Raw genomic sequence first — 25182 nt, 5'->3', positions numbered from 1 at the left:
GCCCAATGTTCCAGAGCACTTGATGTCTTTTCAGTTTTATTAACAAAAATACTCTGGTCCTGAGAACAGCCTGATGTGGCTTGCACTGGGGCATAGGGGTAGAACTTGCAGAGCCCAAGGGTGAAGCCCAGAAGGTGGGAGTGATGGTCACTGGCCCCATTTGGCCAGGCAGAGCCTCCCTCCATTCACACTAAGGTGAGAGCCGGGAAGGGGAAGCTGGCCCCAGCTGGACTCCCAGCAGCTTAGCCAGAGCTTTGAAGCCATGGGTGGTGGCAGTGAAATCAAAGTGTGAAGTGGTGGGGGGAGGCCCAAGGCTGCCATTTGGTGTGGGGGATGGGACCAGTTGAAGTGGCAGGCTATGGGGCCTGTAGCTGGGTTGGGGTGCAGGGGAACTGGAAGTTTGTGGTTTGTGATGGAAGACAGGGAGGCAGAGGGGCCCAGCAATTGCTCAGTACATAGGTTTGGAGCCCACATCCAGGTAAGCCCCAGGACCAGGATAGGGTAGGGGAAAGGGGCCCCCTTGGAGGAAGTGCGAGGCAAAGGGTGCTGGGGGTGCAGCCGCTGGGTATCCTGAGCCCCGTGGCCCAGGCTGCAGCTCCAGGAATGCAGCTGAGTAAGGGGCTGGACGTCTAGAGTCTGGAGCCTCAGGGAAGCTGGGATTCCTAAAGTAGAAGTGAGGGGTGTCAGAATGGAAGGGGACCCCAGCCTCAAACAGCCCAGCCCCGTGGCCGTGTCCCACTTGCCTTGTTGGAAGGTGACCGGGGGCCCCATGGAAAGCTGCAGGGTGCAGAAGGTAGGCCTCTGCACTGGGGCCACCACATGGAGGAGCTGAGGCAGGGGCACCTTCCTGGGGGGCTGGGGCCTGCTCTGGATCTGACTCATGAACATCCCCACCCAGTGTGGAATCGCAGGGGCCACCTGGTGCATCTGGCAAGATAGAAGGGGACAGGTTGGGCTAAGGAGGATCAGCGTCTCAGGCCTGGCCCCATCACCATTGGGACCATACTCACCTCCACTCCCACAGACCTCTGTGGCTACTGGCTCTGGGCCCTGCAGTTTCCTCTTCACACGGGCATCTCGCTCCCTGGGGAATAGTGATGGTGGTGGTGGTGGTGATGATGATGGTAACAATAGCACTTACCAGGTGCCAGGCATCTCACCCTTCCAGGGACCCTATCAGGTAGGTGCCATTATTATACCCATTTTATAGATGAAGGAACTGAAGGCCAGAGAATTAGATGACTAGGAAGTGGCAAAGCTGGGATTTATTCCCTTCTTAAAACCTCCCAATGGTTTTCTTACTGCATTAGAATCAATGGAAAGTCCTTCCCAAGATACAAGGCCAGGGTGTGGTCTGAACCCAGCTCATCCCACCTTGTCTGCTGTGCCCTTCAGCCCCTCTGTGAAATCCTCTTCTGTCCCCCTTCACCTGCTTAGCTCATCCTTCTTGTCTCAGTTCAAGCTGACCTCCCACAGCACCCCCCTTAACATGTCAGCAGTTCTGCTAATTCAGAGTGATTCTTTGATTAATGCCTATCTCTTTGGCCAGTCTGTAAGCTCCTGAGAGGAAGGGCCAGCTCTGGATGGTGGGTGGGTGGGGGTGGGGGCTGAACTCAGAATTGAAGCCAGAGCCTTAACTAACCCTTCACTGTCCAACATAATCTGGCTCCCTGTTACCTCTCACTCTACCCAGCCACACTATGGGCTTGCTCTCAGGACCCTTGCACATGCTGTTCCCACTCCCTGGCATGCTTTTTCCCAGATATACACCTGGCTCCCTCCTATACTTCCTTCAGGACTTTCCCAGGCCTCTAAAAAATACCTTACTCCAGTCCTTCCTATCTTTCTTCCTTGATTTATTTGTTTTCTCTTTAGAGCTTATCCTTGACACATCATATAATATTTATTTCTCTTGCTTGTCTACTCTGCCCACTAGAGTATCAGTTTCACGACGACAGGGGCTTTGGTTTCTTTTGTTTACTGATGCATCTCCAGTGCCCAGACCACGCCTTGCATGCAGCAGGTGCTAAATAAGTATTTGTTGAATCAATAGGTGAAAAAAATGTTTTTACTTACCACTGTGTTCCTGGCCTCCACCACAGTGCGGGGCACACACGAGGTGACTAATAAACATTTGTTGAATGAGTGAGTGAATGAACAATGCCCACCTCTTACAGTTTCTGCCATTCTCTCGGAAGCCCTTGGCAAAGGGGTTGGCTGCGATCTTCAGTTGTGTGATCTGGGGGTACACATCCAGGGTCAAAGTTCCCACAGCCTGGGTAAGACACCACTATCCCCACAAGCAGTCACTTACCCGTGGGTTCTGGTAGGCTGTCACAGAGATGAATGTGGTCTCAGGGAAGCGGAAGGAGGCAACACCCCCCCAGTGCTGGCTGCAAAGCTGGGCGGCCCGCACCAAGTGTATGCGGGGTTGGTACTTGTGCATGGAGTGCAAGATCAGCTGTGAGGGAAGAACTGAAGTGACTCCCTGTTCTGGGCCCCACTCCCACCCCCCAGCTTGGGGTCACAGCCTGGGCCTCACGTGGCCGTGGGGGTCCAGCGTGCTGTTAGTGAGCTTGACACGATGGAAAGATACAGGCTGCCGCATCCAGTGGGCACCAGTGGCAGGAGAGTCAGGGTGAATGTAGACCCGGTCAGGCAGGCGGGGCTCTGCCTTGCCACTGGGCTCCCAGCACCGGCCCTGCCAGCGGTAACGAGCCCCATCCACAGGAACCACATCCAGAAGAAACAGGTAGCGAGCCTCAGGGTCCAGGCCAGTGACTGATATTCGGCAAGCAGGGAACATGCGCCTGGACGGGGAGGTGATGGGAGAGGCCTGGAGCTACCCACTGGCCAGGGGTACCACAGCACCAGAAAGGGAACATAGCCAGCAGCCCACCCAGTTGTATCAGAGAACCACTGAAGGAGGTAGAATTTGAACTCAGAGGGCAGGGTCTCTGAGCTGGAAGCTTGTCTTACATTGTATTTTAGACAGGTGACAGGATGAACAGATGATCTGACCAGGGTCACAGAGCAGATTGGAGCAGAGCCCAGAACCCTGACTCCTGGCCCCTCAAGCTCCATTTGCAGAACCTGTGGTAGTACATTTTCTCTCTACAGGAGCTTCCTGCTCCCCATCCTGATCTCCTCACCTGATCTCCAGAACCAGACTCTACAGCTGCTGAACAGAATTGGCTTCAGAAAAATGCCCTGCCTTCAGCAAGGCAGAGGACTTATCACGCCAGGCCTAGATAAAGTCCCCACCACAGGCCACATACTGGCCATATCCCTGTCTCTAGGGTCTTAGTCACATACTAACCCTGATCCTGGCCAGATTTCCCTGATGGTAGTCACTGGCTGGGCCTTGACCATAGTCATAGTCTGAACCCTGACTCTAGCTGCAGACTGACCTCTGATCTAGGCCACATACTAACCTATAATTCAGCCATACTTTCTGACTCTGGCCTAGACTGACCTAGGACCCTTGCCATAGGTTGCTCTCTATACCAGCCATAGACTCCACAGACTGACCCTTGACCCTTGCTGAAGAATGACCCCTGATCCAGCCATAGAGTAACCCCTGACCACGCCACAATCACACTCTGAATTTAAACAGAGTTCTAGCCCCTCTAGAAACCCCCAAACTTAGCCCCATCACCAGGAACTCCGCTTTTCCCAAGAGATCCCCACCGGGAACACACTGGGTGCTCTGACCCTGGCCCAGCCCCCTCACCTCCCAGCTTTGGTGATGATCATCTCTGTTCCCACGGAATTGAACTCTTTCCACAGCTCCTGATTCTCCAGACTCAGGCTGACTCCAGGGAGCGAATGAAGGGCTTCTGGGGCTGGGGGTACTGGCTCAGTGCCCAGGGCTGGGGGCAGTGGGGGTAGAGGTGGAGGAGCGGCCAGGGTGCAGGGAGCAGCCTCAATACCCGTGAGAAAGCAATCCAGTTTGGGAGTGTCCAGATCTGGCAATGGGGGAGAATGAGGAGCCAGCAGAGGGCCACAGCTCCCCAACCCCCAATCCCTGCGCAGGAGCTGGTCCCTGCGCTCACCGGGACATCGGTAGCCCTCTGCCAGGGGAGGGGGGAAGCTGGAATCTGTCCCCGGCTGGGGAGCCCCAAGGTGGTAGCTGGTCCCCAGGGAGGGGTACAACTCTCGTGGATGGTACATGGAGTTAGTCCTGTCTGGCCTCAGGTCTCGTTGCCTAGAGTCCCGGTGCTAAGAGATGCTCCCTTTATAGCTCACAGCTCAGCCCCTTCCAGACCCAGGATCACAGCCACTCCCCTCTTTGGGGCCCTGGAGTTGGGCTGGGGTGGAGACCCCTGGGGCCTGGAAGGGGTCCAAGAGAAGGCCGGATACCTGGGTACCCTCCCCTTCTCCACCCACCCCACCAGGCTTCATTAGCCTAGACCCCCTGCCCCCTCATTACATAATTAACATTCTCGGCCTGATTGATCCCCAGGGCTCGGACAGGGACGCAGTTTGGCGCTTCCGGCCAGCTGGTCCCCATTCCCACGGGGGGAGCCCCGGCTAGGGATAAGGTGAGGGCGGAGCCTGGTCCCTGGGATGGAGACTGGGGACCTGGGGCAGCCATTGGCGTCCCAGACTTTTCTGGCAGATGACTCCTGCATCACTTGGAGGACGGGGCTTGGCGGTATGAACCACGCTGAAGGGGAAGAGCAGGGCTGGAGGGCCGCGGCCTGATCTTATCTTTACGCAGGGTACTGGAGACCTCGAGAAGCCCGCAGCCAGAGGTCTGAAACCTGGAGTCCTTCCTAGCTCCCATTCTGAAAAAACCTCCACCCTCGGCTAAATCTTAAAAATTTAGGGGCGCCCCATAGCTCGACAGTCTCAGACGGCTGGCGCCTAGGATTCCCAGAAGGTCCCGCGCTGAGAACCCTCGGAACTACACTTCCCAAAAGGCCCAGCGCAGAGGCGATCGATAGATGCCGCTGCGACCGCTGGAAGTTGTAGTCGAGACGAGGGGCGCGCAAAAGTGGCGACACGCTTGCCTCCCAGGGAAGCTGTCTCTAGGCGGCGGCAAAATGCTAAGTCAGAGAAGACGCCTATCAGCACAGGTCAAGGCCTAGGGAGTCAGAATGGGTTCCGGAATCTCCAGCAGTTGAGACCCGACCTAGGTTTCAGATGGTTGAGCCTTAGTGGAGCAGACCCCAGGTTTGACCGCTGAGCTTACTCCATGCCCAGTCGGAGTTTAGAAGGAAACAGGTCTATAGAGGCAGGAATCCACATTTGAGTCTCCTCTCCCGGATTCCACGAGAGCCAGGGCTGTCTTGACTTCATTGTTTTATTATGTACAAACTCTACAGAACAAGGAGAGTAGATACATGTCGGGTAAGAAGGGCCCAGTTGGATAAATTCACAGGGCAGACGACGCACTGGGGCCAAGAGAGCAGTACACAGGCCATATCTATAGGGCAGGCGGGGCAGGAAGGGATTAAAAACAAGATCCAAGCCAGCCAGATCGCAGGGAGGTGCAGGGGTGTCTTCCACCTTATGATCTCCCCCCAAGGTCACAGTGCATGCAATAAAATATATGTACAGAAGCTGGATTTCTCCTCTGCAGGGGCCCTGAGAGTCCAGAGCGCCTTGGAGTGAGTGGTGGGAAGCCACTGGCTCCCCCTGGCGCCCAAGCCAGGTTGGAACCACATGTGGCAGGGGTGGCTGTCAGTCCCAGCCGTTGTCTTTGATCATGTGGTTGAGTTCAATGATGTACTTCCCCTCTTTGTACTTCTGGCTGCTCTCAAAAGCCTGTTCCTGAAAGGAGGGGAGAACCCATCAACCCTGGAGCAAGGGCCTTACTAAAAGGGATAGGGGTTGTAGAGTGGGCACAATTTGCCCCATTTTAGAGAGGAGGAAACTGTTACCCAGAGAAGCCAAACCACCTGCCCACAGATACAGAGATGCTAAATGGCAGGGCCAGGCTTCTCACTACCAGACAAGATAGAACTCTGAATCATGAGTACTTTTTAAGTATACTAATGTTGACTCCAACAGAGAGAATATGGAAACTTCTAAAAGATCCAGAGATTACAACTGGTAGTTTGAGGGCCAGTTTTGGCTTACGCGTTTTGTTTGGCTAGCAGAGTTAAAGATAATAAAGTATCACTCCAATTTGCCGAAGACAACCCTGCCCCACCCTAAAAACACACACACTTTTGCTCTGCCTGGCCCTGCAAGCACTTGAGGTTTTGACCTCTGGATTAGACCACCTTTTTATTTGATAGAGGTCCAGAGAGGCCAAGCCACCTGCCCAGGGACACAGCAAATCTGCGGCAAGGCCAGGAGCGAACTCAGGTTAGGGCTGTCTGCCTGTCTGTGCCTGAGATATAATACCTCACAGTGGCACCACTGCTCCAAGCGATGCCTGAGGCCTCCTGTCCCTTGCGGTTTCCCAAGAGCATCTTTTTTTGCTGTATCTAATCTGATTCCCTTAACAATCTTAGGTGCCAGATGGTGGCTTTTTCCTCCACTGCCAGATAAGGAATTGAGACTCAGAGTAGAGAAATCAGACCCTGGACAGTGCCAGTGGCAAGGAGGGCTGTGGAAATGGAGGTTTATGGACCCAAGCTCCGTGCTGCTGTGAGGTCTTGGGAACTTCTCTGATCCTCTGAATGGCTACAGAAACTGGGAGTCAAGGGTTTGGGATTAAACACATACACACACATATACACCTAGGATTCTGGTACACACACACACCCGTAGGTTTCTGGTCCCTATTCTGTTACTTACCAGTTGTTTGACCTCAGGAAAATTACCTAACATCCTTGGGCCTTCCTTTCTTCTTCTGTAAAGTGGAGATAATAATAGACTCTACCTACACGATTGTTGGAATGATGGAATAAGATAATATATGCCAAGCACATGACAGTGCATGCCACATCATTCATTAAATGGTAATTCTGATTATGTCCTCATGTCTAAAGTGGAGATGCTTGAGCCTGTGAGGAGAGGGATGGGTTAAGAGAAAAACTGTAAAAGCCCTTTTAGGATGTGAGAGACGAGCACATGGTCAGGGGATAAAAAGACAGTTTTACTTGTGTGAACTGGGCCCATATACTCTGAAAGATGACCAGATGACTGCTTTTGAGGAGAAGATGATGTGAGGGGTCAGGTTAAAGGCTAGCTGGGGGTCAGAGGTCACTGACTCACATATTTCCAGCCCAAAGTGGTCTTGCAGTTCTCGCAGTGGATGTCAGCGACAGCATGGAGGCCTGTCAGCAGCACACGCTCCTCAGCTGGCCCGCAGCCCACGTTCACCCTGCAGGGACATGGGGGCAGTCCCAGGGAGGGTCCCGCACTCAGAAAGTCCCCCTCTAGCTTGTATCCAACTGTGCCTCTCCTTAGCATCCAACAGAAGGGCAGTCACAACTTCCTGCCTGAACCAGGGGACTCCGGGAGTCTCAGCATGATGCCAGGGGGTCATAGGTCACAACAGAGGTCAGGGAAAGAAAGGAGACCACATACTTACACGGAGTTGAAGAGGTAGGCACGCCCCTGACTGCCCTGGAAAGACTAAAGGGTGGGAGGGAGAGAAGGGGTTGGTCAGGACTCTTGGTGGGGAGCTGCCAGGCAGCCCCTCTAGCCTCCCATTCCACCAACAGTGACCTGGTTACCTTGGAGATGAGGTCGTCGTGGTTGGCCAGGTGAGCGCGGCAGTGGGCACAGCTATACCTCCGATGGCAATCATCTAAGTAGGCCTGAAACGTCTTGGGCTTTGAAATCCGCACCATGGCGGGGGCCGGGGGCAGTGGCCCCACGCGGGGAGCGGCCCACGGGGAGCAGAGGGAGCCCAGTGCCTGCCAGAGAGAGAGTGAGTGGGCTGTCAGGACCAGGGCCACACACATGCAGGCACACCCAGGGCTATGGGGATTCTGTCACACTTGGCTGCTGCCTCCTATCCCCAGAGCCAGCAACATCTCCAGGGGCCAGAGCCGTCTCAGTTTTGACTCACTGAGGAGGCCTCACATTGCATCAATGGGGAAACTGAGGCTAGGAGGAGCCTAAGGTGAATCACCCACCCGCTTCTGGCCTCACTCCTGCTGACCTAGCAACTGAAACTGGCGGAGGGGGCTTTAGAGTTGGGTGAGCTTTCAGTTCTCAGTGTATGGGAAGCACGGAGGGGTTAGGAATTGGATGGTCTTCAGGACCTCATCTGAACTGCCAGGGATTGGAGAAGGATGGTTACCGCTCCACTTGAAGTACAGGGAGATCACCTGGGGAGAAGGTTCCTCACCTGGAGAAGGCAGCGAGGCCTCACTGGGGGTGAAGGGGCACCTAGCAGAGGAGGGGCTCTTACCTGCGGGCTTTGGGGCCTTGTCTATGCCTAAGGGATCTTACCTGCATCGCGGAGCCTTACCTGGGACCCCGGGCTCACCTGGGGCGCGGGGGTGGGGGCGGGCGCCGGGGGAAGGGGGTAGTCCTCGCTGGCGGGGACGGGGCACGGGGCGATGCGCAGCCCTGACGATGCGAGTCTCACCTCGCCTGGACGCGCGGGGGCCCGGTCCGCCGGGGTGGCCTGGCCTGGGAGTGGGGGACGCTCCTGGTGGGCGCCGTCCCCCCCGGCCCGGGTTCACAGGCGCCGAGACTTGTTTACACCGAGACCAGCTGCTACCGCCGCTGCGGCGGGAGGGGGAGGGGGCCGGCCTCTGGTCCTGGTGGCTGTGGCCAATCGGCGCGCAGCATGCAAATGAGGGGGCGCGTCACACAGCGGCCAGTCCAGGCCTGGGCTGCCCTTCCCCCTGCTCGGGCTCCGGCTGGCCCGGAAATGCGGCTGCGGCTCACAACCCAGCCAGCCAAATCCGCGGCCCAAGCTACGTGGCCCCGCTTCCTGGCCCCCGTGGTCCTTCAAGTGGCAAGGATCTGAGGTACCTGACCTGGCCTTGGGGTTAGGAGGAAAATGGTGTCTGCGCGCACGCCCCCCGGGAAATAACAGTTATAATCATCGGCTTTTACCCACCGCCCATGCTCCACTCTCAATCCCTGCAGCAATCCTGTGAGGCAGCTTCTGCTATTGTTCCCACTTTACCGGGGAGCTGAGGTCCAAAGAGGTCTGTCCAGCTGGTAAGGGGCAAAGTTGGGATTTTCACTTTGGTCCCAGTCCACGGTCTTTTCCATAGCACCAGGCAGACTTGGAATGAAAGTGCTGAAGGTGTCCATCCATGTTAGACCCTGGGAGCCAGAGCCTCTGAACATGCCAGTCCCTGCTGTTGAGCATCACCTCCTCCAGGCAGCCTCCTCTGATAACCCTTCTCCTCCAGAATGCATTAGGTGTCTGCTGTGGGCTTCCCCTTTCTTTCCATCACCTCTAAACTCAGCTGAAAACTCAGTTTAAACATGTCTGCCATACTAGACTTGTCTTGTTCCCTGAACTGACCATAGTACCCAGCCTGGCCTAGGGTAGTCCACAAAAATTAGTGAAACGTGATTCATTCAATGAATAAAATACTAGGGCTGGACAGGGCTGAAGAATTCGGACAGCTTCTGGAGTAGGAGACTTGGGAGTGGAAGGTTGGAATGGCTGAGGCATCTACATGGGCGCTTGTGAACTCAGCTGTCCCAGCTGTGCCCACCCTCTGCAGCCAAGTGAGAAGGCCCGTAGGGGCAAGTCAAGTCCCTTACCGTGTGCCTGGTCTTGATGTCCTCAGGAGAATGGAACCATTATCTGTGGCTCTGAAAAGGTGAACGGGGATTTGGGGGGACTTGCCTCTGCAAGGGATATTCCTGAGGAGAGTAGAGGCCAGGCTGGCACAAGGTGTGGCATTACTCGGGCTGGAATGTGGTGGAACCAGTGGGTCAGGCTGGTTAGGGCCCAACTCTGGCCCTAGGCTGGTGTCTTCTGCTCTAAGCTGCCATCTCTACAGTCTTCTAGGATCTGCCCCCATTCCCACAATGCCACCATACTCCCTACCCCTTAAACACAAAGACATGACTAAAAATGAAGTATTTATGTATTTATTGGGGAAGAGAAATAGAGGAGAGGGCAAGGGACTCCAGCTTAGGAGACCTGGGCAGCTGCTCCACGGTTGTCCAGGTAGTGCCTCAGGGCTGTGGGGTAATCAGTCATGACACCAGTGGCTCCCAGGCCAAAGGCCACTTCAAAATCTGACTCCTGATTAAGGCACCAAAATATCACCTGAGTGGGAAGGGTAGGTTTTGTGGTTTCCAAACAACTTTACCTGGATCTCTTCTGTGGAGAGCTCCCAGCAGTGGTATGCAGGAGCTGATGGTTAACTTTTCAGGAGTTTTATAGACTGGTTATAGATAAAGCCATTATTAAATATTAACTTGTATAAATGTTCAATTCAAAGTATTAAAGGTAATACTCAAAACTCATCACTTTTGAATTATTTTGCTACATTTTACTGTTACCTATACTTACTATAACCTATGGATGCTATTTATGTCTGTTGAATGTGTAAGACGAAAATGCTATGGTGTGCCAGCACACATCCCTTTCCAACTCTGTTCAGTGACTTCATGTTGGTAGCTTGAAACTGGCCAAAGTGGAAGTATATACACCAGGGAAGTAATGCTCAAATCAGGGTGCTTTTTTCTGCTGGAAGAGTAGCTGTGAAACATTTAGCAGCATGCCAATGCTTCCCATCCTGCCTGCATCTCCTGCTGCTCTCCATCTTCCCTGCCTCCTGAGTCCTCTCCTGTGGGCAGTGAGGAAGGTAGAGATGGTATCTGTATCCTGGGCAAGTCACTGGACCTCTTGGTTCCTTACTGTAACAAATGAGTGTGATGGTCCAACCTCCCAGAGTAATGGGGAAGCCCCGTGCAGTGGGAAGGGCTCGTCTGGAAGTGCTTTGTCACTCCCCACCCCCATGCCTCACTTACCCTACATCCCCTCCATCCCTGAGCCCCAGCCTGTCTGAGTTAACACTTCCATCCATCCCCATTGCTGGCACCTAAGCCTGAGGCCTGTCCATGGCAGCATCAGCATCCCGATGGACCCTCTTGCTTCCACACTGGCCCCCACGATCACTTCACACAGTGACCAGAGGGACAGGACCCTCAACAAACCTCAACTGGATAAAACCTCTCCCCTGCTTAAGCACCTCAAAAGCTTCCCTTCCCTTTTGGCTGAAGTCCAGGCTCCTTACTGAGGTTCACCGGCTGCCTGTCTCATCCTCTCCTGCCTTCTCCAGTTCTCTTCACGTTCTTCCTCCAGACCACAGCCTGGTGGAAACCCTCTCTTGTTCCTCCTGGCCTTCCCATATGCTGAGGCTCCTGCTTGAGATGCTGTCATCTTCCTCTTCTGACGAACCAGCTCCTCATGTCTTCCAGAGGCCATCTCTAGTCCCACAGACCATAGCATGGTTTCCTTTCAGACTGCTGTGATAAACTGCTTCATTTCCTTCCTCTTGTCTTTAATAGTAAGCTCCCTGCTCTGTCCCTGGTACCACAGTGCCTAGAAATTCTCAACAAAGGTTTGCTAAGTAAATGGATTGGTCAAAGCTGATGCTCAGGGTTGGGGGAGGGAGGGGGCTGGGCTGGATTTTTTCCTTTTCTTGGTCTTTCCCCAGCCCCCCTCAATAGGAGTCAGGGCAGTAGGTTCGACTCATCATTGTTATCAGAATGGCTAGCACTTATCAAGCCCTTACCAAGTACCAGTACAACGGAGAAGAGTTAAATATACCATTCTCCCCATTTTACAGATGAAGAAACTGAGACACAGAGAGTGACCTGCCCAAGTGACCCAGTTGCTGAGTAGCAGAGCTATGACTGAAGGGCTGTGCTAGGCCCACACTTGAGAGCCACCTCCTTGCTGAGGGGTGGTGGTCAAGCCTCACCTGCACTCCTCGCTGCTCCAGGTGTTGGATCAGACTTTTCCTCATAAGGAACCTGGTGAAAAGGATGTGGGAAAGGCCATGACGAGGGACGAAGGAGAAAGGCAGCGGCAGGTCTCTATGGGGACACCTCACCCGGCCTTCCCTATCACCTTACCATTTGGAAACCACAGCTGCCAACTGGTTCAGACCTGGGCAGGAGAATGGGAAATAGGTCCTGTGGAGGAGGAGTACTGCGGTCAGCATTTTGGGTCTCTGTCATGGGTGTGCTGGGGTGGTCAGGACTCCTGACCAGTATAAGCCCACCACCTCTAGAACCTTTGCAGTTGCCCAGATGAGCAATTCACTTATTGCTCAGTGAGACCCTACTCCCATGGCCTTGACACCATGCTTTGAGAGGGTGCCCTCCCCTCAGTGTTTTACAGAAGAGGAAACTGAGTCTTGAAGAGCTAAAGTGACTTCCCTGAGGTCACAGAGTAAATCTATGATGGTGCTAGGGCCAGCACTGGAGCCCAGCTTGATTCCCAAGCTGGACATGCGATCTGAAGGTCGTTCTGGTTGGGCCTGACCAGCTTCCTGACAACGGAGTGTTTAATGGGTCAGCTACTTGCCCCTAATTACCCAACTCCAGGCGTGACTTCAGAGATCCTTTACAATGTCCCACAGCAGGCTTTGGAGTCAGATCCAGTGCAAACCCAGGCTCTGTACCTCCAGCTGAGTGACCACAATTGGGCAAATTACAGAAACTCTTGGAGCTTCGGATTTTCCATGGGTACATGGGGATTATGATTCCTGTACCTCCTGAGCAGGCTGTTAGGTAAAGCTCAAATAAACTAAAGGATGTGCAAACACTTTGCAAATTCTACATTAAAAAGTACGTACATAAAGTTCTGTAGTATAATGATGTCTTTCTTCGTAGCAAGGCATTTTGGTGGCTGGTTGGGAGCTTCCCTCAGGTCAACAGAAGGGAGCAGAGAGCACTGGGGAAGTATCAAAATTCCTGATACTTTCCCAGCTGTTACTGTGTTAATCCTACTCTCCCAGCAGGAAAAACCCTGCTTTTCCTTTTGAGAATCAGAGAGTGATGCTCTACCTACTACCTGTTTCCACAGCCAGACTGTAAGCTCACCAAGGGCCTTACCCCACCCACACTGGTTTTGCTGACCACTGTAACTGCACCTGGAGCAGAGTAGGCATTCAACAGATATTTGTTGGGTGAGTGGATAAATAAATGAACGCCTTGTCCAAAAACTCCAACCATATCAATACACATTTGCACAGAATTTCAGGGGGTTTGTGGCCCCCTTAGTATTCACAAATGCTGACTGTCCTCAAAGGACCCTGGGGGTTATGCTCGAGGGTGGTCAGGGAACTGGGGACCCTGTACGATGGGCTTGAGGAGGAGGGGTTTCTGAAGACAGAGCAGCTGGGGGCCTGGGGAAGATAAAGAAGAGAGATGGGAACCCTCTGGGCACCTGTTGATGATGGTGGGTAGGAAGCTGATGAGGAATCTTTCCTGGATTGGCATGAAGGGCAGCAGCCCCAGATAATAGAGCAGCAGCAGCCAGAATCCTCGGCTTTGTGTGAAGGAGAACGGCATCTCAGGGTTCTGGGAGGCAAGGGCAAGTGAGAAAGGGGATCAGTCTGCTCCTGGGGAAGCAGAGAGGAGGTTTGGGTTGCAGGATAAACAGTTTAGGACATTCAGGAAGCCCTACCACCTGCAGGATCAAAGAAGTCCCCTCTTGGCCCAGTGTTAGAGGTCTCAAGTGTACTTACTCTCCCAGTTCCCGGCAGCATGATGCCGCTGACACTTTCTTCATCACCTCACCTCTCCAAATCCTACACTTCAGACCCTGCTTAGGGTGCTCCAGAAACACCCCCAACTCCTCTACCCTTGGAGGAGGGGCCACTGGGGCCGGGAGAGAAAAGGGACTCACAGCAGCCTTGCACTTCTTCATGATTGAGCTCTTCTCTGAGGCCCAGATGGTGATTTCATTGCGGTCAAAGTGCCTCACTAGGTCTGCTATCTGGGAGGAGGAGGAGTAGATGAAGGGGAGTCAGGCCAGGTGTCTCTCCAGGCCTGGACCCTACCCACCTGTCGGCAGCCCCACCTTGTGAATGAGCTCTTCATTTTCCTCTTTGACCTCCACGCTCATGGGCATCCGAGGGAATCTCTGGAACACGTCCTCCAGACTCACCATGTGCCGGTCTGACCCATGTGCAAAGTGGCCTGTGGGGTGTGGGAAGAAGGATCACAGGAGGGTTGGAGTGGGGTTGGGGGGCTCACCATGGAGACAGGGGAGAGTCCCAAAGAAGAAGAGGGCAGGAGGTTAAGGCCATGACCCCACTCTGGTTGACCCAGCCCAGGGCTCATAGCCCATGCTCTGACCTGGTGAGAAGTAAACCTCCAGCTCCTCCTTATAAAAGGGCAGCTCCTGGCAAGAGCAGGGAGCATATCACTGGGAGGCATGTGTGGAGGTATGGCAGCCCTCTGGGTATGGTAGGGGGCTGGGGCAAGGCTCACCTCAAAGTCCAGGCTGCCCACATCCCTATTCACACCTGACTGGCAGGACAGGTTCTTGTCATGCGACACTACCACCACACCGTCCCGTGTCAGTTGGCAGTCGAGTTCCAGGAGGTCTGCTTGCTGGGCCATGGAGCTATGGGAGCAAAGGTCAGTGTGGGGCACAGGACAGGGGTGGCCCAGACCGTGGGGTGGTGGGGAAGTTCAGGGGAGTAGAGGGCAAAGTTCAAGGTGGGATGGCAGGCTGTGCAGGACTCACCACCAGGGGGCTCAAGTCACCAGACTGAGAAGTGAATGGCACCCTTAGTGTCATGCAGCACCCAGCTGGCACAACCGTACCGGGCAGCTTGGCCAGACAGGTGTACTCACTTCTCCATGGCCTCCATGGTGTGCTCCAGCCGCTCTCCAGATCCTGTGTGGGGCAGCTGGGGTGGGTCCCTAGGGCCTTGGCCAACTCATTCTCCCCTCACTCCTGACTCATCACCCTGAGTCCACCCAGGTTGAACAGGCCTTTTCCCCCAATTCACATCTTGCTCCACCACCCCTCTCCACCTACCTTGACTTCTGCCTTCTTCCTCCATCCTGCCCCTCACTGCTGCCCACCCAGTCACCTTTATTGCTATCCTCACTCCACCCTCAATAGCTGCCACCCCCACCTTCCTACCCTGACCCAGCTCACCTCCCCGATGGGCTGCCAGGTGGGGACAGAAGGCCGGAGCCTGGGGTGTGTGCAGCAGGCGAGGCCGGCGCAGGAAGAAGATGGAGAGCATGACATAGCTGCCTAGAGCGGGCAGGGCGTAGTACAGCAGAGAGCCCATGGCCGTGCTGTCTGTCCTGGCTCTGGCTGTGGCAAGCTCAGCTGTTCCCAATGGACTGTGCTGCCTCCACTACCTGCCTGGCCCATGCAGGCTGGCTCCACCACTGGCCGCCACCACACCCCTGGGACCTGCTGAGCCTGCTGCTGGCTCAGGGCCAGGCTGCAGGGCTCAGCAGGGAATGGAGTAGAGGCAGGAGTAGAAGCCTGGCAGCTCTGGCCCTCACATCCTAGATCCTTCACAGACTCTAGTACCCTCTCCTTGGCTGCACTGGGGAATCATGTCCCCCCATTGGGTCTGCAACCACCTTTCCCCTTCCCACTGGTGCTTACAGCCAGGCTGTATAACACACCACCCCCTGCCATTTCCAGAGAATCTGGGGGTGTGCAGGGTGCCTGAGTCACCCCCAAATCACCCCCAGCTAGTCAGACCAGAAGCCATTAAAGAGGGAAGAGGACAATGACTAAGAGGACAAACTGACCCCACTCTGTCCAAAAGTTTGGGTTCCTTATACCCTCATTCTCAGCCCTGCCAGCTAGGGAGCCAAAGGTAGCCAGGGCTGGATAAAGCCACAGCTGGCAAGTGCTGGGCCAGACAGTCAGTCCTCAAAGCAGCAATGGTTCAAGTCAAGGCATCGGCGAACACAGACAGAGCCAGGGCCATCATACACACATCTCTATATTTTATATATTAGATACAGGCATAGGGTTTCCTGTGTGCCCCCACCTCCACTTCTGCTCACCCACACACAGACGCAGCAGCGGGGTGGGACGGGGTGGGGTAGGAGGGCATTAGATGTGGCAGCTTTCCAGGGAAGGGAGTTCAGGCCTGGGCCCTGCTCCTCAGGGATACTAGCCCTTAAGCCTTAGGAATATTCCTTCAGGGAAAATGGGGTAGGGTTTTAATGAGATGAGTGGGCAGGGCTTGCCCTGAGTCCTTACTCAATGTCCCCCATCCCCCCCCACCCCTCAGTAGGTCCTGGGGCAGCCAGAGCCCTTTGATTTCAGAACTGCCAGAGACTGGGATAGCTGGGGTAGATGAAGGCAGAGCAGCAGAGGGGAATTTACTTTGAGGCCACCTGAGCCCCACAGGTTCTGGAGAGGAGAGGGAGAATGGAGGGAGCCTTGGCCTGCCTTAAGCAGGAGGCCTGAGCAAAGCAAGGGAAGGTGGTCAGGCCTGCCCTCTGCCCCAGCCTGGGCTGTGGGGGTCTGGGCTTGGCAGAGTGTCCATTTTCTAATAGTCCAGCAGGGGAGGGGCAGGCAGGAGGCAGGGCCTAAACAAAAAGGCAAGCAAGAAAGGAACCATTAGCACCCAGAGAGGCCCTGAGAAAGCCCTGACCTCAACTGTCTCGTTGCATCCTGACAGCTGAGTGGGATATGTCTGGTTTCCTTATCTGTACTGGGATAACATTAATATAATCTCAAGGTACTGATGTAAAGATTAAATGAGTGAATACAGGTAACCCTCTTATAACAATGCTTAGGGCTCTGTAAGGATTTGCTCTTATTATCAGGACTGTCCCCAGGAAACTGAGGTACAGAGGGGTGAGGTGTCTTGCACAATATCACACAGCTCTTTAATAAGTGTCAGAGCTGGAGTTTGAGCCCAGCTGAGTCTGCCTTCCTTTTATCAGGTTGCAGCTGACCAGAAAGACAGAATGGAGACCAGAGGAAGGAGGAAGAGCGGCATGAGTCAGGGTAGGCCTTACAGAGCCCCCTAATGGTGTGTGAACTGCTGACCCGGGGACCAGGTATAAGAAAGCTTAGCATCCAGGTCAGGCGGGTGCTGCTGGCTCCTCCCAGTGCAATTACTGCCCCACCTGCCTCTCTGTTGATAATGGGAGAGCCAAAACCTGGCTCTGTTCCTCAGATAGGTTCCTTAGAGGTCACTGAGGGCCTGGAGGTGCAGGGTGTTGACAGGTGGGAGACATCTGCAGTTGGAGGAATGGAGGGGCATATAAAACTGGTGGTCCGCAGGTGTGTGGCCTGGGCAGGCTCTGGTCCTTCATGTTGCCACATGTATCATGGACATGAGCAAGCCTGTGACTGTACGGAGATATGCTGGGCACCCTGGAATCACTCACCAAGGAGCACTCACCAGGCCTAGTGCGCAGAGGCATCTGTCCAGGTTAGGGAGCCTCCAGTGCCCCAGGCTGGAAGCGGGCTGTCTCCTGGAAGATGAGCTCCTTCAGCCGCTCCTTGGGTAGATCATCCAGCTCCATGTCGAAGGTGAAAGGTTCCTCAGCCACTGGCTGGGATAGGAGTGAGGCTCAGCCAGGTACTGAGGGATGCACACCCATTCACCTACCCACCAGTCCTGCTGTTGGTGGCTGGCCCACCTCATCGGTTGGGTCGTAGTATTGCTCCAGGTAGGGGTGAGCCAGAGCTTCCTCCACTGTGATCCGTTTGTTGGGGTTAAAGGTCAACATCCGGTCCAGCAGGTCAAGTGCTAGGTAAGGGCAGGAGTCAGGTGTTCAAGGGGAGGCCAGAGGAGCTCCCAGAGCATTACTTTGCTTCTCTGTTCCCCAAGGGTCTGTCTACTCAGGCAGCTGCTGAGCTCATGTACCCTCCTCTGCACCCAGTTCTTATCCCACACCAGCCCTGACCTCTCTCACCTTTGGAGTCTGACTTGGGAAATAGCTTGGTCCAGGCCACCTTGGTCTTGGAAGGCAGAGACTGTAAGTAGTTTCGCGCCTTCAGGTTGATGATACAATTCAGGTCCTCCTGGGATGGGGAGCCCAGGATACCTGTAGGTAAGGCAGGTAACCTGGTGACAGATTTACTCTCCCTTCTGGGAACAAAATCCAAGAACAAAAGCCCCACTAACCCGCTCCAGGTCCTGACAGTTATTTCTAATGGTAGTGAAGATCAAAGGTCTGGATTTGGGCAGCTGCAGGTTCAAATCTCAACTCTAGCGCCTCGTAAGTGTGGGGTATAGCTCTGCTTTTCCCATATATCAAGTGGGAGACAGTATCGTACCTCACTGAAATACTGTGAGATGCTGTAGGGGCTCCATACATGGTGGTATCCAACCCGACTCCCACAGATGCACTGACCCTGAACCTAAAGAAATCTTGCTTCTGATAAGCTGACCTCCCTCCCACTCAGCTGGTCAGGATCCTCACCCAGAATGTGGTTGAGCTGGTCCAGGTAGTGCTTGCCAGGGAAGATGGGCCGGTTGGAGAGCATCTCAGCCAGAATGCAGCCCACAGACCAGATGTCAATGGACTTGGTATAGCCCTGAGAAGAGGAGAAAATGGTGGGTTCCTGGGCCAGTCTCAACAGGGTCCTGTTGTCTGGGCCACACTACCATCCCAACCTATATTCAATACCAGCCAGGGAGGCAGTGGGCAGAGGCCTGGAGGAACTAATGCTCAGCTTCTTTCCAGAGCCCAAGGACCACAGTAATGTGACAAGGCCCATGATGCAGGAAGGAGTAGACTTCCTGCATCATGGGGGTCAGTTTCTGGCTAACAGTTAGCTCCAGGACTTTTTGGGACCTGGCCCCTGCCCTTCAGTGTGAGTAGCCCGCATACCTTGGAGTTAAGCATGATCTCTGGGGCCCGGTACCAGCGTGTGGCCACATACTCAGTCAGGAAGCCAGTGTGGTCATGTTCAGGATCAGCAATCCGGGCCAGGCCAAAATCACAGATCTGGAATCCAACCCAGGCTGCTAAGCTTCATGTTCCAGGCCTCTAAGGTCTAATTAAGCAATTGTATCACAGTGCTTCTGCCCATGCTGTGCCCTTTGCTTATGATGCTCTCCTATACTCAAGGGGGCTACTGGTCACTTGGAAGCCCCAAACCCCAGGGGAGGAAGGGACAGGCACCCAATCCTCTGACCTTAAGGTCGCAGGTGGTGTTGATGAGCAAGTTGGAGGGCTTTAAATCTCGGTGGAGCACATTGGCTGAGTGGATATACTTGAGGCCCCGAAGGATCTGGTAGAGGAAGTAGCAAACGTGGTCGTTGCTCAGCTGCTGGCTTTTGAGCAACTTGTACAGGTCTGTCTCCATCAGGTCCTGCACAATATAGCTGAGGATGGCACCGGAGACCCCCCAGGTGGGGGTAGTTGGGGCACTTGGTTAAGAAGAACAGGCTCTGATGACTAGGTTTCCTGTCCCTCCAGCGGGGGCCCCTAAGACTCAACAGATCTTCCAGCTCATATTGTGAGCTGGGCTAGGCCTATCCTCAGTAGCTGGGCTTGGGGCCTCTGCCACGTCTCAGATGGTGACCTGAGCAGAAGCACTTCAGTTGTGGCCTCAGTTTCTCTATTGGGAATTGGGGATAATAAACTGTGGAGGCAGGAGAATTCACAGTTAAAAGCATCAGCTCTGGAGTTAAACTGCTGGTGTCTGAAATATCCCACTCCACTGCTCACTGGCTGTGACCTCAACCTGTCTGTGCTTCTATTCCTCATTTGTACTGTAGGGGAGACAATGGTTCTTTAGAGAGTAGTTGTGAAGATGAGATGAGATGACCCATGTATAGCAGCCAGTCCAGTGCTTGGCATGTTGCAAGTGCTCAGCAAACATGAACTAGCATTGCTATTGAATGCCTGAGCCACATGGCTTTTGAGAGGGTTAAGTGAGATAAGGTGTGGATGCCATCTGGCCTGCAATAAAAGTTTGCTTAAAAATAAATGCCTGCCTTATGGGAATGATTTGTGAAAGACAAATGAGGAGAAACTCCCAGCTGCTCCTACTCAGAGTGCCTGGCCATACAATCAGAAGACAGAGGAATAAATGTACTTTTACAATTTAAGATAAAACAAAGATTAAACATACATAAATAAATAAATGCCATTTGGCTTGTCTCTGGAAGAATGTCAGGATTGTTTTTTAGAATCAGCCTCAAAAGAGCCTTCCAAGAACATGGGGGTCAACCCTGCTGTTCTAGAGATGAGGAGGTATGGCAAGATGCAGTGACTTGCTTAAGGTCACACAGCAAGCTGGGGATGAATGTGGAGATTTCCTGCCCACATTTTGTGGTTGGGACTATAGACACCACAATACAAATAAATCCCCATGCTTGGGTGGAGAACTGGGACTGACTGGGAATGGGTGGGGTGGGGAGAGGTGACAGGTGTTACAAGCTAACAACAGAGCCGGGCAGGAAGTGGACAACCAACTAGAAACCCGATATGGGGGGAGGGCAACAAAGGCAAGGCTGTCTCTCCCTGGGCAAGGTGCAAGTCCACAGGTGCATGGGGTGGGGCTCTGAGCGGGAAGGCTCAGAGGAGCAAGGACAGGCTCTCATCTGGGGGAGAGGAGGCAGTGACAGCAGCACAGGATCTCAGGTTTTCTGAGCCTCAGTTTCCTCATCTTTGAAATAGAGCTGATAAGACGCATCTCAGAGGGAAGTGGGGAGACAGAATAACTAAATGGCAAAGCACTTGGCATGCACTGCACCTGACTTACAGTAAGCCCTCAAAAGAGGGCAGTTTTCTTCCTTCCTGCCTGCCTTCCAGTCTGAGGACCCAGAGAGGAAAGATTCACTGTCCGTTAAACAAGAACTGACTATGGGCAGAGGCTGGATCCTGTCACAGAACTGCAAATGTCAGAAGACAAAGCTACCATAGAGACCATCCTGCCCAGTCCCCCACTGAGGCACAGCCTAGAAGAGAGACTTGCCCAAGGCCACACTGTCTGGCTGCTGCAGAACAGGATTCATCTGAGGCCTCCCAGTCCTCTTACACTCTTTTCTGTGGGAAAGTGTCTTTTCCTGGGTTTGTTTTGAAGGGTGTAGGGAAGAAGGAAACAGAAAGCAAGTTCTCCCAGCCAGTTGAGGCCGTCCCTGGCCTGCCATCTGGCCAAGGTGAAGGATACACATCCCTCATGACTTCCAGGGTGGGTGCCCGCAGAATGTCTTGAATGCCAATGACGTTCTCATGGCGGAAGCGCAGTAAGATCTGGATCTCCCGCAGTGTGCGCTGGCAGTAGGTCTGATGCTCAAAGGGGCTGATTTTCTTGATGGCCACGCGAATCTTGCGCACATGGTCATAAGCTGAGCTGAGAAGGCCAGAAAGATGTTGTTGGTGCAACTTTACAAAGGGGGAGTCCAAGCCTGGTAGCCGCACCCAGGTCTTGGCAGGGAGGGGAGGGAGCAGGAGAGGGCTCTGGCCAAGTAATAAACAGTGCTGGTTCCTTCCTGCTGTGAAGGCCTGGGATCTCCAGGGAGAAAGCTGGGGACCAGCCAGGCTGCCCTTCAGTGACTTCACAAACAGAGGAAGAGACTGACCGCTGACTTCTCTTCTCCTCAACCCTTTCCATTCTAGTTGCCTCATCCTCCCCTTTCTAGGGTGGGCTCTCTGAACCAAGCCAGGTCCAGTGGGTGGGAGATAAGTGGAGGACCTACAGTGAGGCAAATACAGTGTGAAGGAGAGTCACAGGAGGTACTGGAGAGAAGGTGTCAGGGTGAATACCCAGGCAGCAGAGCTATTCCCAGATGAGCAAAGGCTTAGAGGCACAGTGGGGGTGGGAGAACTCACAGTCACAGACCCTCCGAAGAGTTGCAGGGAGGCACTCCTGGACCCCTCAAGGCTTACTGGGCCCCTCCTCCCAGTCCCAAAGCCCTGCCCCACCCTGCCCAGACCTGAGCTCTGCTCTTCTCTCCCAAACTCCTTGATGGCCTCACTGGGGGAATCCATAGCATCCTCTCCCCAAAGAAGGGTCCTTCACTCCCTCTTCACTCCACAAGATCACTTACTGTCTTTGCCTCACCCCGTGTCTATAGGGTCCTCAAGGTTCCCACGACTCCCACACATTCTCAGATGACCCTTGTCTCATTATATAGTCTGATCTACAGCCTCCAAGCCCCCTCTCCTTCGAACGTACGCAGCGCCCCCTCCCCCTGAAAGCACTCAGAGGCCCTCTCCCCGGGACGCTCCGCAGCCTCCTGAAGGCCGTCTCCTCAGGGCGCTCCGAGTCTCCCCGGCCCAGAAAGCACTCAGCACCCTCCCTGCCCCAAACTTAGAGTCCCCTCCCTCAAAAACGCCCCCTCCCCGGAACGCCCCCTCACCTGACCATGCCGTAAGCGCCCTCGCCGATGTACTGGAGCTGCGTGTAGCGCGGGCCGACGTCGAACGGCTGTCCCTTCACTGTCTCCACTTCCCCCGGGACCCCTGGGCCGACCCCATCAGCTCCCCGGGACTCCCCGCCCCCATGAGCCGCCACCGCCGCCATCTCCACTCCTCCCCTCCCGCCCGCCAGCCTCCCCCCGGCGGCCCCGCCCGAGGTCCCGCCCCTTCCCGCCCGCCCGGTCAGTCGCGGAGCCGCGCGCGCCAGGCCCCGCCTCCGCGCGCCCCAGCGCCCGTCACGTGGCCTGGGCCCCCGCGTCCGGGTTACAGGCAGCTGGTGCGTGCCTGACTCCCGCCCATTCTTGTCTGCTCAGCCAATCTTTCGGTTCCCCTACCACAGGGCCGTCTTGAGACTGTCCCGACGCTTCCCCCGAAGGCAAGACATCCTATAGGGCCTCCCGGTGACCTTACCCAGAGCCACCCAGTAAGTGGATGCTGGAGCTGGGACCAGGACGGAGCCTCCTGGACCCGCCAGCTCTGCTGGGCAGGGCCCTGAGGGGTGGCGCGGGACTCGAGAGGGAACCTTAAGGGAACCCTCACAGCTCTCGAGTTTGGCCTCCCTGGGCCAGGCGTGGCCCAGTGATAAGTGACGCCACCCGCATTTCACAGTAGCAGTGGGGGATGGTTTCCTCACAGATGTAACTTGCATTTCATAGATGGGGAAACTGATACCTGAGCCCGGGTTGGTGACTTGGAGTCGATCGGGCAACTGGTGAACCCAAGGTCCAGACTCCCAGCCTAAGGGCTTTCAAACACAGGCCTGTGGGAGTAGCCTAACCTCTGTCAGAAACCGTGCAGTGTCCCTTCCGCTGGGACAGTTAACTGTGTGTTACTTCTACATAGTGTAAGATAAATTCTAACTGAAATACGCAGGTGACGAGAGGCAACAAAGGCCCAGGCAGTTTATTTTAGTGCAATTCCCGGGTGATATTCTCCTGTCTGATTATCACAGATGGGGAAGTCACACTCAGCAGGGCAGACAGCGAGTTTTTAAAGAAGGTAGGTGAAAGGAAAGGAGTGACACACTGCAGCAATTCACCTGAGAATTCCACTTTATTAGGGAAAGGTGCTGGGTTATATAGGAAGGGGCATGGGGTGATTGTGGTGTCACTTCTACGGGGCTGGTGGCTATTGGCTAGGTGCTGGGATTAGGGGGGCGAGGGGTGATTGGGGTTCAGGTGGCGCCGGCGGGAACCGAGGACCCGGAAGAGAAGCAGGAATTTCGCCATCTTATGGGTGGGGGCCCTTCAGTAGGGGGGAGCAGAGCTTAGATTTACAGCGGTGCGAAGATTGGCTAGCCTAAGGCACATTTTTCAGGTTGGGAGAGGGCAGCAGCCAGGGACTTTGGCATGTCATCATTGTCCGACGTGCTCCCTCCTCCCCCCAGTGCCTCCAACCTTACATTCTAGCCTTTTGGTCATAATGGGCGACGACTTGATCTGGCTACTTCTGGCTGACAAGGGGCATCGTTGGGGAGGGTGCGGTTCTTAGTATGTAGTTACATTGCTTTGATTGCAAATATCTTGCCTTGCTTTCTCCAGAGGCTCTCACTTTATTCTGTCTAAGCTTATGGTCTCTGTCTCATTTTCTCTTCTACAGATAGAGACCCTAGCTGCTGCTAGGGAAAAGGGGCAATGACCACTCTGGCTGCTTCATGCTGAGAGGGGGCGCATAAAGGGTGCAGTTAGGTCTCTATCAGTGGTCAGTTGAGAGGGCCTGGGAAGGTTGGTGCTTCTGTTCTGGAAGGACAAACTTGATGAGATTAAGAATGCATGGCTGAATATGAGAACTAGAAATATGAAGAGTCTAATTGAGAATCATAGCCAGGTATCATGGGGAAACTAGAATTTTGGATCGAGTTTACATCTCAATGACTAGTATTAGGACTTAGTATAGATAAGATTGCATTATTGAAACGATACTTTTCTCTAAAATCACCCTTATTTTTATTAGAAGTAGCCAGATTAAGAAAACAAGAGTTGGCTTGATTGTTTGCATAAGTGCAGCAAGAAGAGCAATTAATTACATGGGCTCTTTTAAATGTGCTTTGCTGGAACTTTTTGTAAGGAATTTCAGATTGAACTTTTAAAGGCCTCTTGAGGCCAGAAAGCCCCGACAGACTTGCCATCACGTTTTGCCTGCAGTACCTGTAGATTTGGGTGAATTCTTCTCTTCTTGAGGTTTCCAAGACATCGTGAGGTTCCTGCATCTGCCAGGAAGTGACCTTCTTTACTCACCTGGTAAGGCTGCTGGGAACCCTGTAAGCAAGGTACTAGGCCAGTTCTTCTAAGGGGCTTTGTTGGCTTTAAAAAGTCAATCTTAGTTTCTTAAAGTTGTCTGTTCATATCTGAGTTTACACACGTGTCTCTCAGGTATGACGTTCCAGTCAAAGCTTTGGTAATATAACTAGGGTTTTTAATTGGTCCTCTTACAAGGAAAGCAGATTCTTATTGAACTTGTGCAAATAAACATACTGCCATGAAATATAAAAATAGTCACTGAGAGTTTTTAAATTCTGGAGGGATCAGGTAGAAAGATAAAGTTTCAATTCTGCTTATAAAGGCAGTCATTTACTAAACTGTTTTCAGCTTAAGAGAAAAAGCTTAAAACACTTTATCAGCAACATTTGAAACAAAAAGTCACAAAATCATCTTCCTTAGTTTACTTAATCTTGTGTAACCAATACCTGTTCTGCTTAAATCTAGTTCTTTACTAGTTTAGGGGTAATAAAACAGTGACTATAAATGACAAAAGACTTACAAATGACAATGGTTAAAGATCTGATTAGAGCTTACTGTAAGACAGTTGACATAAGGAAATTCTGATATTTCTGTAACACAAAACATTCAGTAACAAAGTTTAGCATCATTCCCTTTGACAGTGCTTTCCAGGTAATTAAACAGGTATTTATATATCAGTTAAATAAGCCAAATTAGCCAAATACTTTCTCCA

The 25182-nt window shown here is 53.5% G+C and overlaps 4 protein-coding genes and 1 long non-coding RNA gene across 14 annotated transcripts; 1 reads left to right on the top strand and 4 right to left on the bottom strand.

The window, feature by feature from the left end:
* Nucleotides 1-293: 293 nt before the first annotated feature.
* TBX6 (T-box transcription factor 6) lies at nucleotides 294-4415 on the bottom strand. The gene is made up of 6 exons (XM_057487114.1): nucleotides 3734-4415; nucleotides 2543-2810; nucleotides 2315-2461; nucleotides 2169-2239; nucleotides 1011-1084; nucleotides 294-927 (listed from the first exon to the last, which is right to left on the bottom strand). The coding sequence occupies exons 1-6, from the start codon at nucleotides 4171-4173 to the stop codon at nucleotides 449-451; spliced, it is 1479 nt and encodes a 492-aa protein (XP_057343097.1). The 5' UTR covers nucleotides 4174-4415; the 3' UTR covers nucleotides 294-448.
* A 915-nt stretch (nucleotides 4416-5330) lies between these two features.
* YPEL3 (yippee like 3) lies at nucleotides 5331-9002 on the bottom strand. Its single transcript, XM_036919492.2, is given in 6 exon segments — nucleotides 5331-5778; nucleotides 7174-7282; nucleotides 7493-7536; nucleotides 7638-7820; nucleotides 8501-8682; nucleotides 8981-9002. Coding segments are annotated over 6 exon segments (615 nt in total). The 5' UTR covers nucleotides 8988-9002; the 3' UTR covers nucleotides 5331-5688.
* On the top strand, nucleotides 8690-12703 carry LOC118929424 (uncharacterized). Its single transcript, XR_005031567.2, has 2 exons — nucleotides 8690-8888; nucleotides 11685-12703. It is a non-coding gene; the product is annotated as an uncharacterized LOC118929424 (long non-coding RNA).
* GDPD3 (glycerophosphodiester phosphodiesterase domain containing 3) lies at nucleotides 9962-15672 on the bottom strand. 9 transcript variants are annotated; one of them, XM_036919481.2, is made up of 10 exons: nucleotides 15020-15672; nucleotides 14710-14752; nucleotides 14341-14476; nucleotides 14206-14251; nucleotides 13928-14046; nucleotides 13754-13843; nucleotides 13292-13425; nucleotides 11974-12033; nucleotides 11820-11871; nucleotides 9962-10156 (listed from the first exon to the last, which is right to left on the bottom strand). In XM_036919481.2, the coding sequence occupies exons 1-10, from the start codon at nucleotides 15156-15158 to the stop codon at nucleotides 10019-10021; spliced, it is 957 nt and encodes a 318-aa protein (XP_036775376.2). In that variant the 5' UTR covers nucleotides 15159-15672; the 3' UTR covers nucleotides 9962-10018. The 9 variants fall into 9 exon arrangements, 8 of the variants coding, with proteins under 8 accessions (XP_036775376.2, XP_036775379.2, XP_036775377.2 ...); XM_036919482.2 differs by lacking the exon at nucleotides 9962-10156 and adding an exon at nucleotides 10163-10679; XR_008992164.1 differs by lacking the exon at nucleotides 9962-10156 and adding an exon at nucleotides 10624-10679 and having other exon boundaries at nucleotides 11130-11871.
* Nucleotides 15673-15815: 143 nt separating this feature from the next.
* Nucleotides 15816-22363, bottom strand: MAPK3 (mitogen-activated protein kinase 3). 2 transcript variants are annotated; one of them, XM_036919478.2, is made up of 9 exons: nucleotides 22173-22363; nucleotides 20981-21163; nucleotides 18998-19187; nucleotides 18691-18807; nucleotides 18280-18394; nucleotides 17770-17901; nucleotides 17494-17603; nucleotides 17239-17406; nucleotides 15816-16428 (listed from the first exon to the last, which is right to left on the bottom strand). In XM_036919478.2, the coding sequence occupies exons 1-8, from the start codon at nucleotides 22334-22336 to the stop codon at nucleotides 17284-17286; spliced, it is 1134 nt and encodes a 377-aa protein (XP_036775373.2). In that variant the 5' UTR covers nucleotides 22337-22363; the 3' UTR covers nucleotides 15816-16428; nucleotides 17239-17283. The 2 variants fall into 2 exon arrangements, with proteins under 2 accessions (XP_036775373.2, XP_036775372.2); XM_036919477.2 differs by having other exon boundaries at nucleotides 17253-17406.
* Between the last annotated feature and the right edge of the window lie 2819 nt (nucleotides 22364-25182).

The sequence above is a fragment of the Manis pentadactyla genome, chromosome 10 (genome assembly GCF_030020395.1).
Source record: "Manis pentadactyla isolate mManPen7 chromosome 10, mManPen7.hap1, whole genome shotgun sequence".
NCBI lineage: Eukaryota > Metazoa > Chordata > Mammalia > Pholidota > Manidae > Manis > Manis pentadactyla.
Note: the sequence above shows the minus strand (reverse complement) of the source record. Positions and strands in the feature narration are given on the sequence as shown.

What these genes read in the sequence shown, in the direction of transcription:
- TBX6 (XM_057487114.1), bottom strand. Translation starts at nt 4,173, where the DNA reads ATGTACCATCCACGAGAGTTGTACCCCTCCCTGGGGACCAGCTACCAC. An exon ending in ATCATCACCAAAGCTGGGAG is followed by an intron (nt 2,811 to 3,733) that starts GTGAGGGGGCTG and finishes CTCCCCGTCCAG; the next exon opens with GCGCATGTTCCCTGCTTGCC. An exon ending in AATGGCAGAAACTGTAAGAG is followed by an intron (nt 1,085 to 2,168) that starts GTGGGCATTGTT and finishes ACTATTCCCCAG; the next exon opens with GGAGCGAGATGCCCGTGTGA.
- GDPD3 (XM_036919480.2), bottom strand. Translation starts at nt 15,158, where the DNA reads ATGGGCTCTCTGCTGTACTACGCCCTGCCCGCTCTAGGCAGCTATGTC. An exon ending in TGAAGAAGTGCAAGGCTGCT is followed by an intron (nt 13,426 to 13,753) that starts GTGAGTCCCTTT and finishes CTTGCCTCCCAG; the next exon opens with AACCCTGAGATGCCGTTCTC. An exon ending in GCAGCTGTGGTTTCCAAATG is followed by an intron (nt 11,872 to 11,973) that starts GTAAGGTGATAG and finishes CCTTTTCACCAG; the next exon opens with GTTCCTTATGAGGAAAAGTC.
- MAPK3 (XM_036919478.2), bottom strand. Translation starts at nt 22,336, where the DNA reads ATGGCGGCGGTGGCGGCTCATGGGGGCGGGGAGTCCCGGGGAGCTGAT. An exon ending in AGATCATGCTTAACTCCAAG is followed by an intron (nt 18,395 to 18,690) that starts GTATGCGGGCTA and finishes TCCTCTTCTCAG; the next exon opens with GGCTATACCAAGTCCATTGA. An exon ending in TCCCAAGTCAGACTCCAAAG is followed by an intron (nt 17,604 to 17,769) that starts GTGAGAGAGGTC and finishes GCCCTTACCTAG; the next exon opens with CACTTGACCTGCTGGACCGG.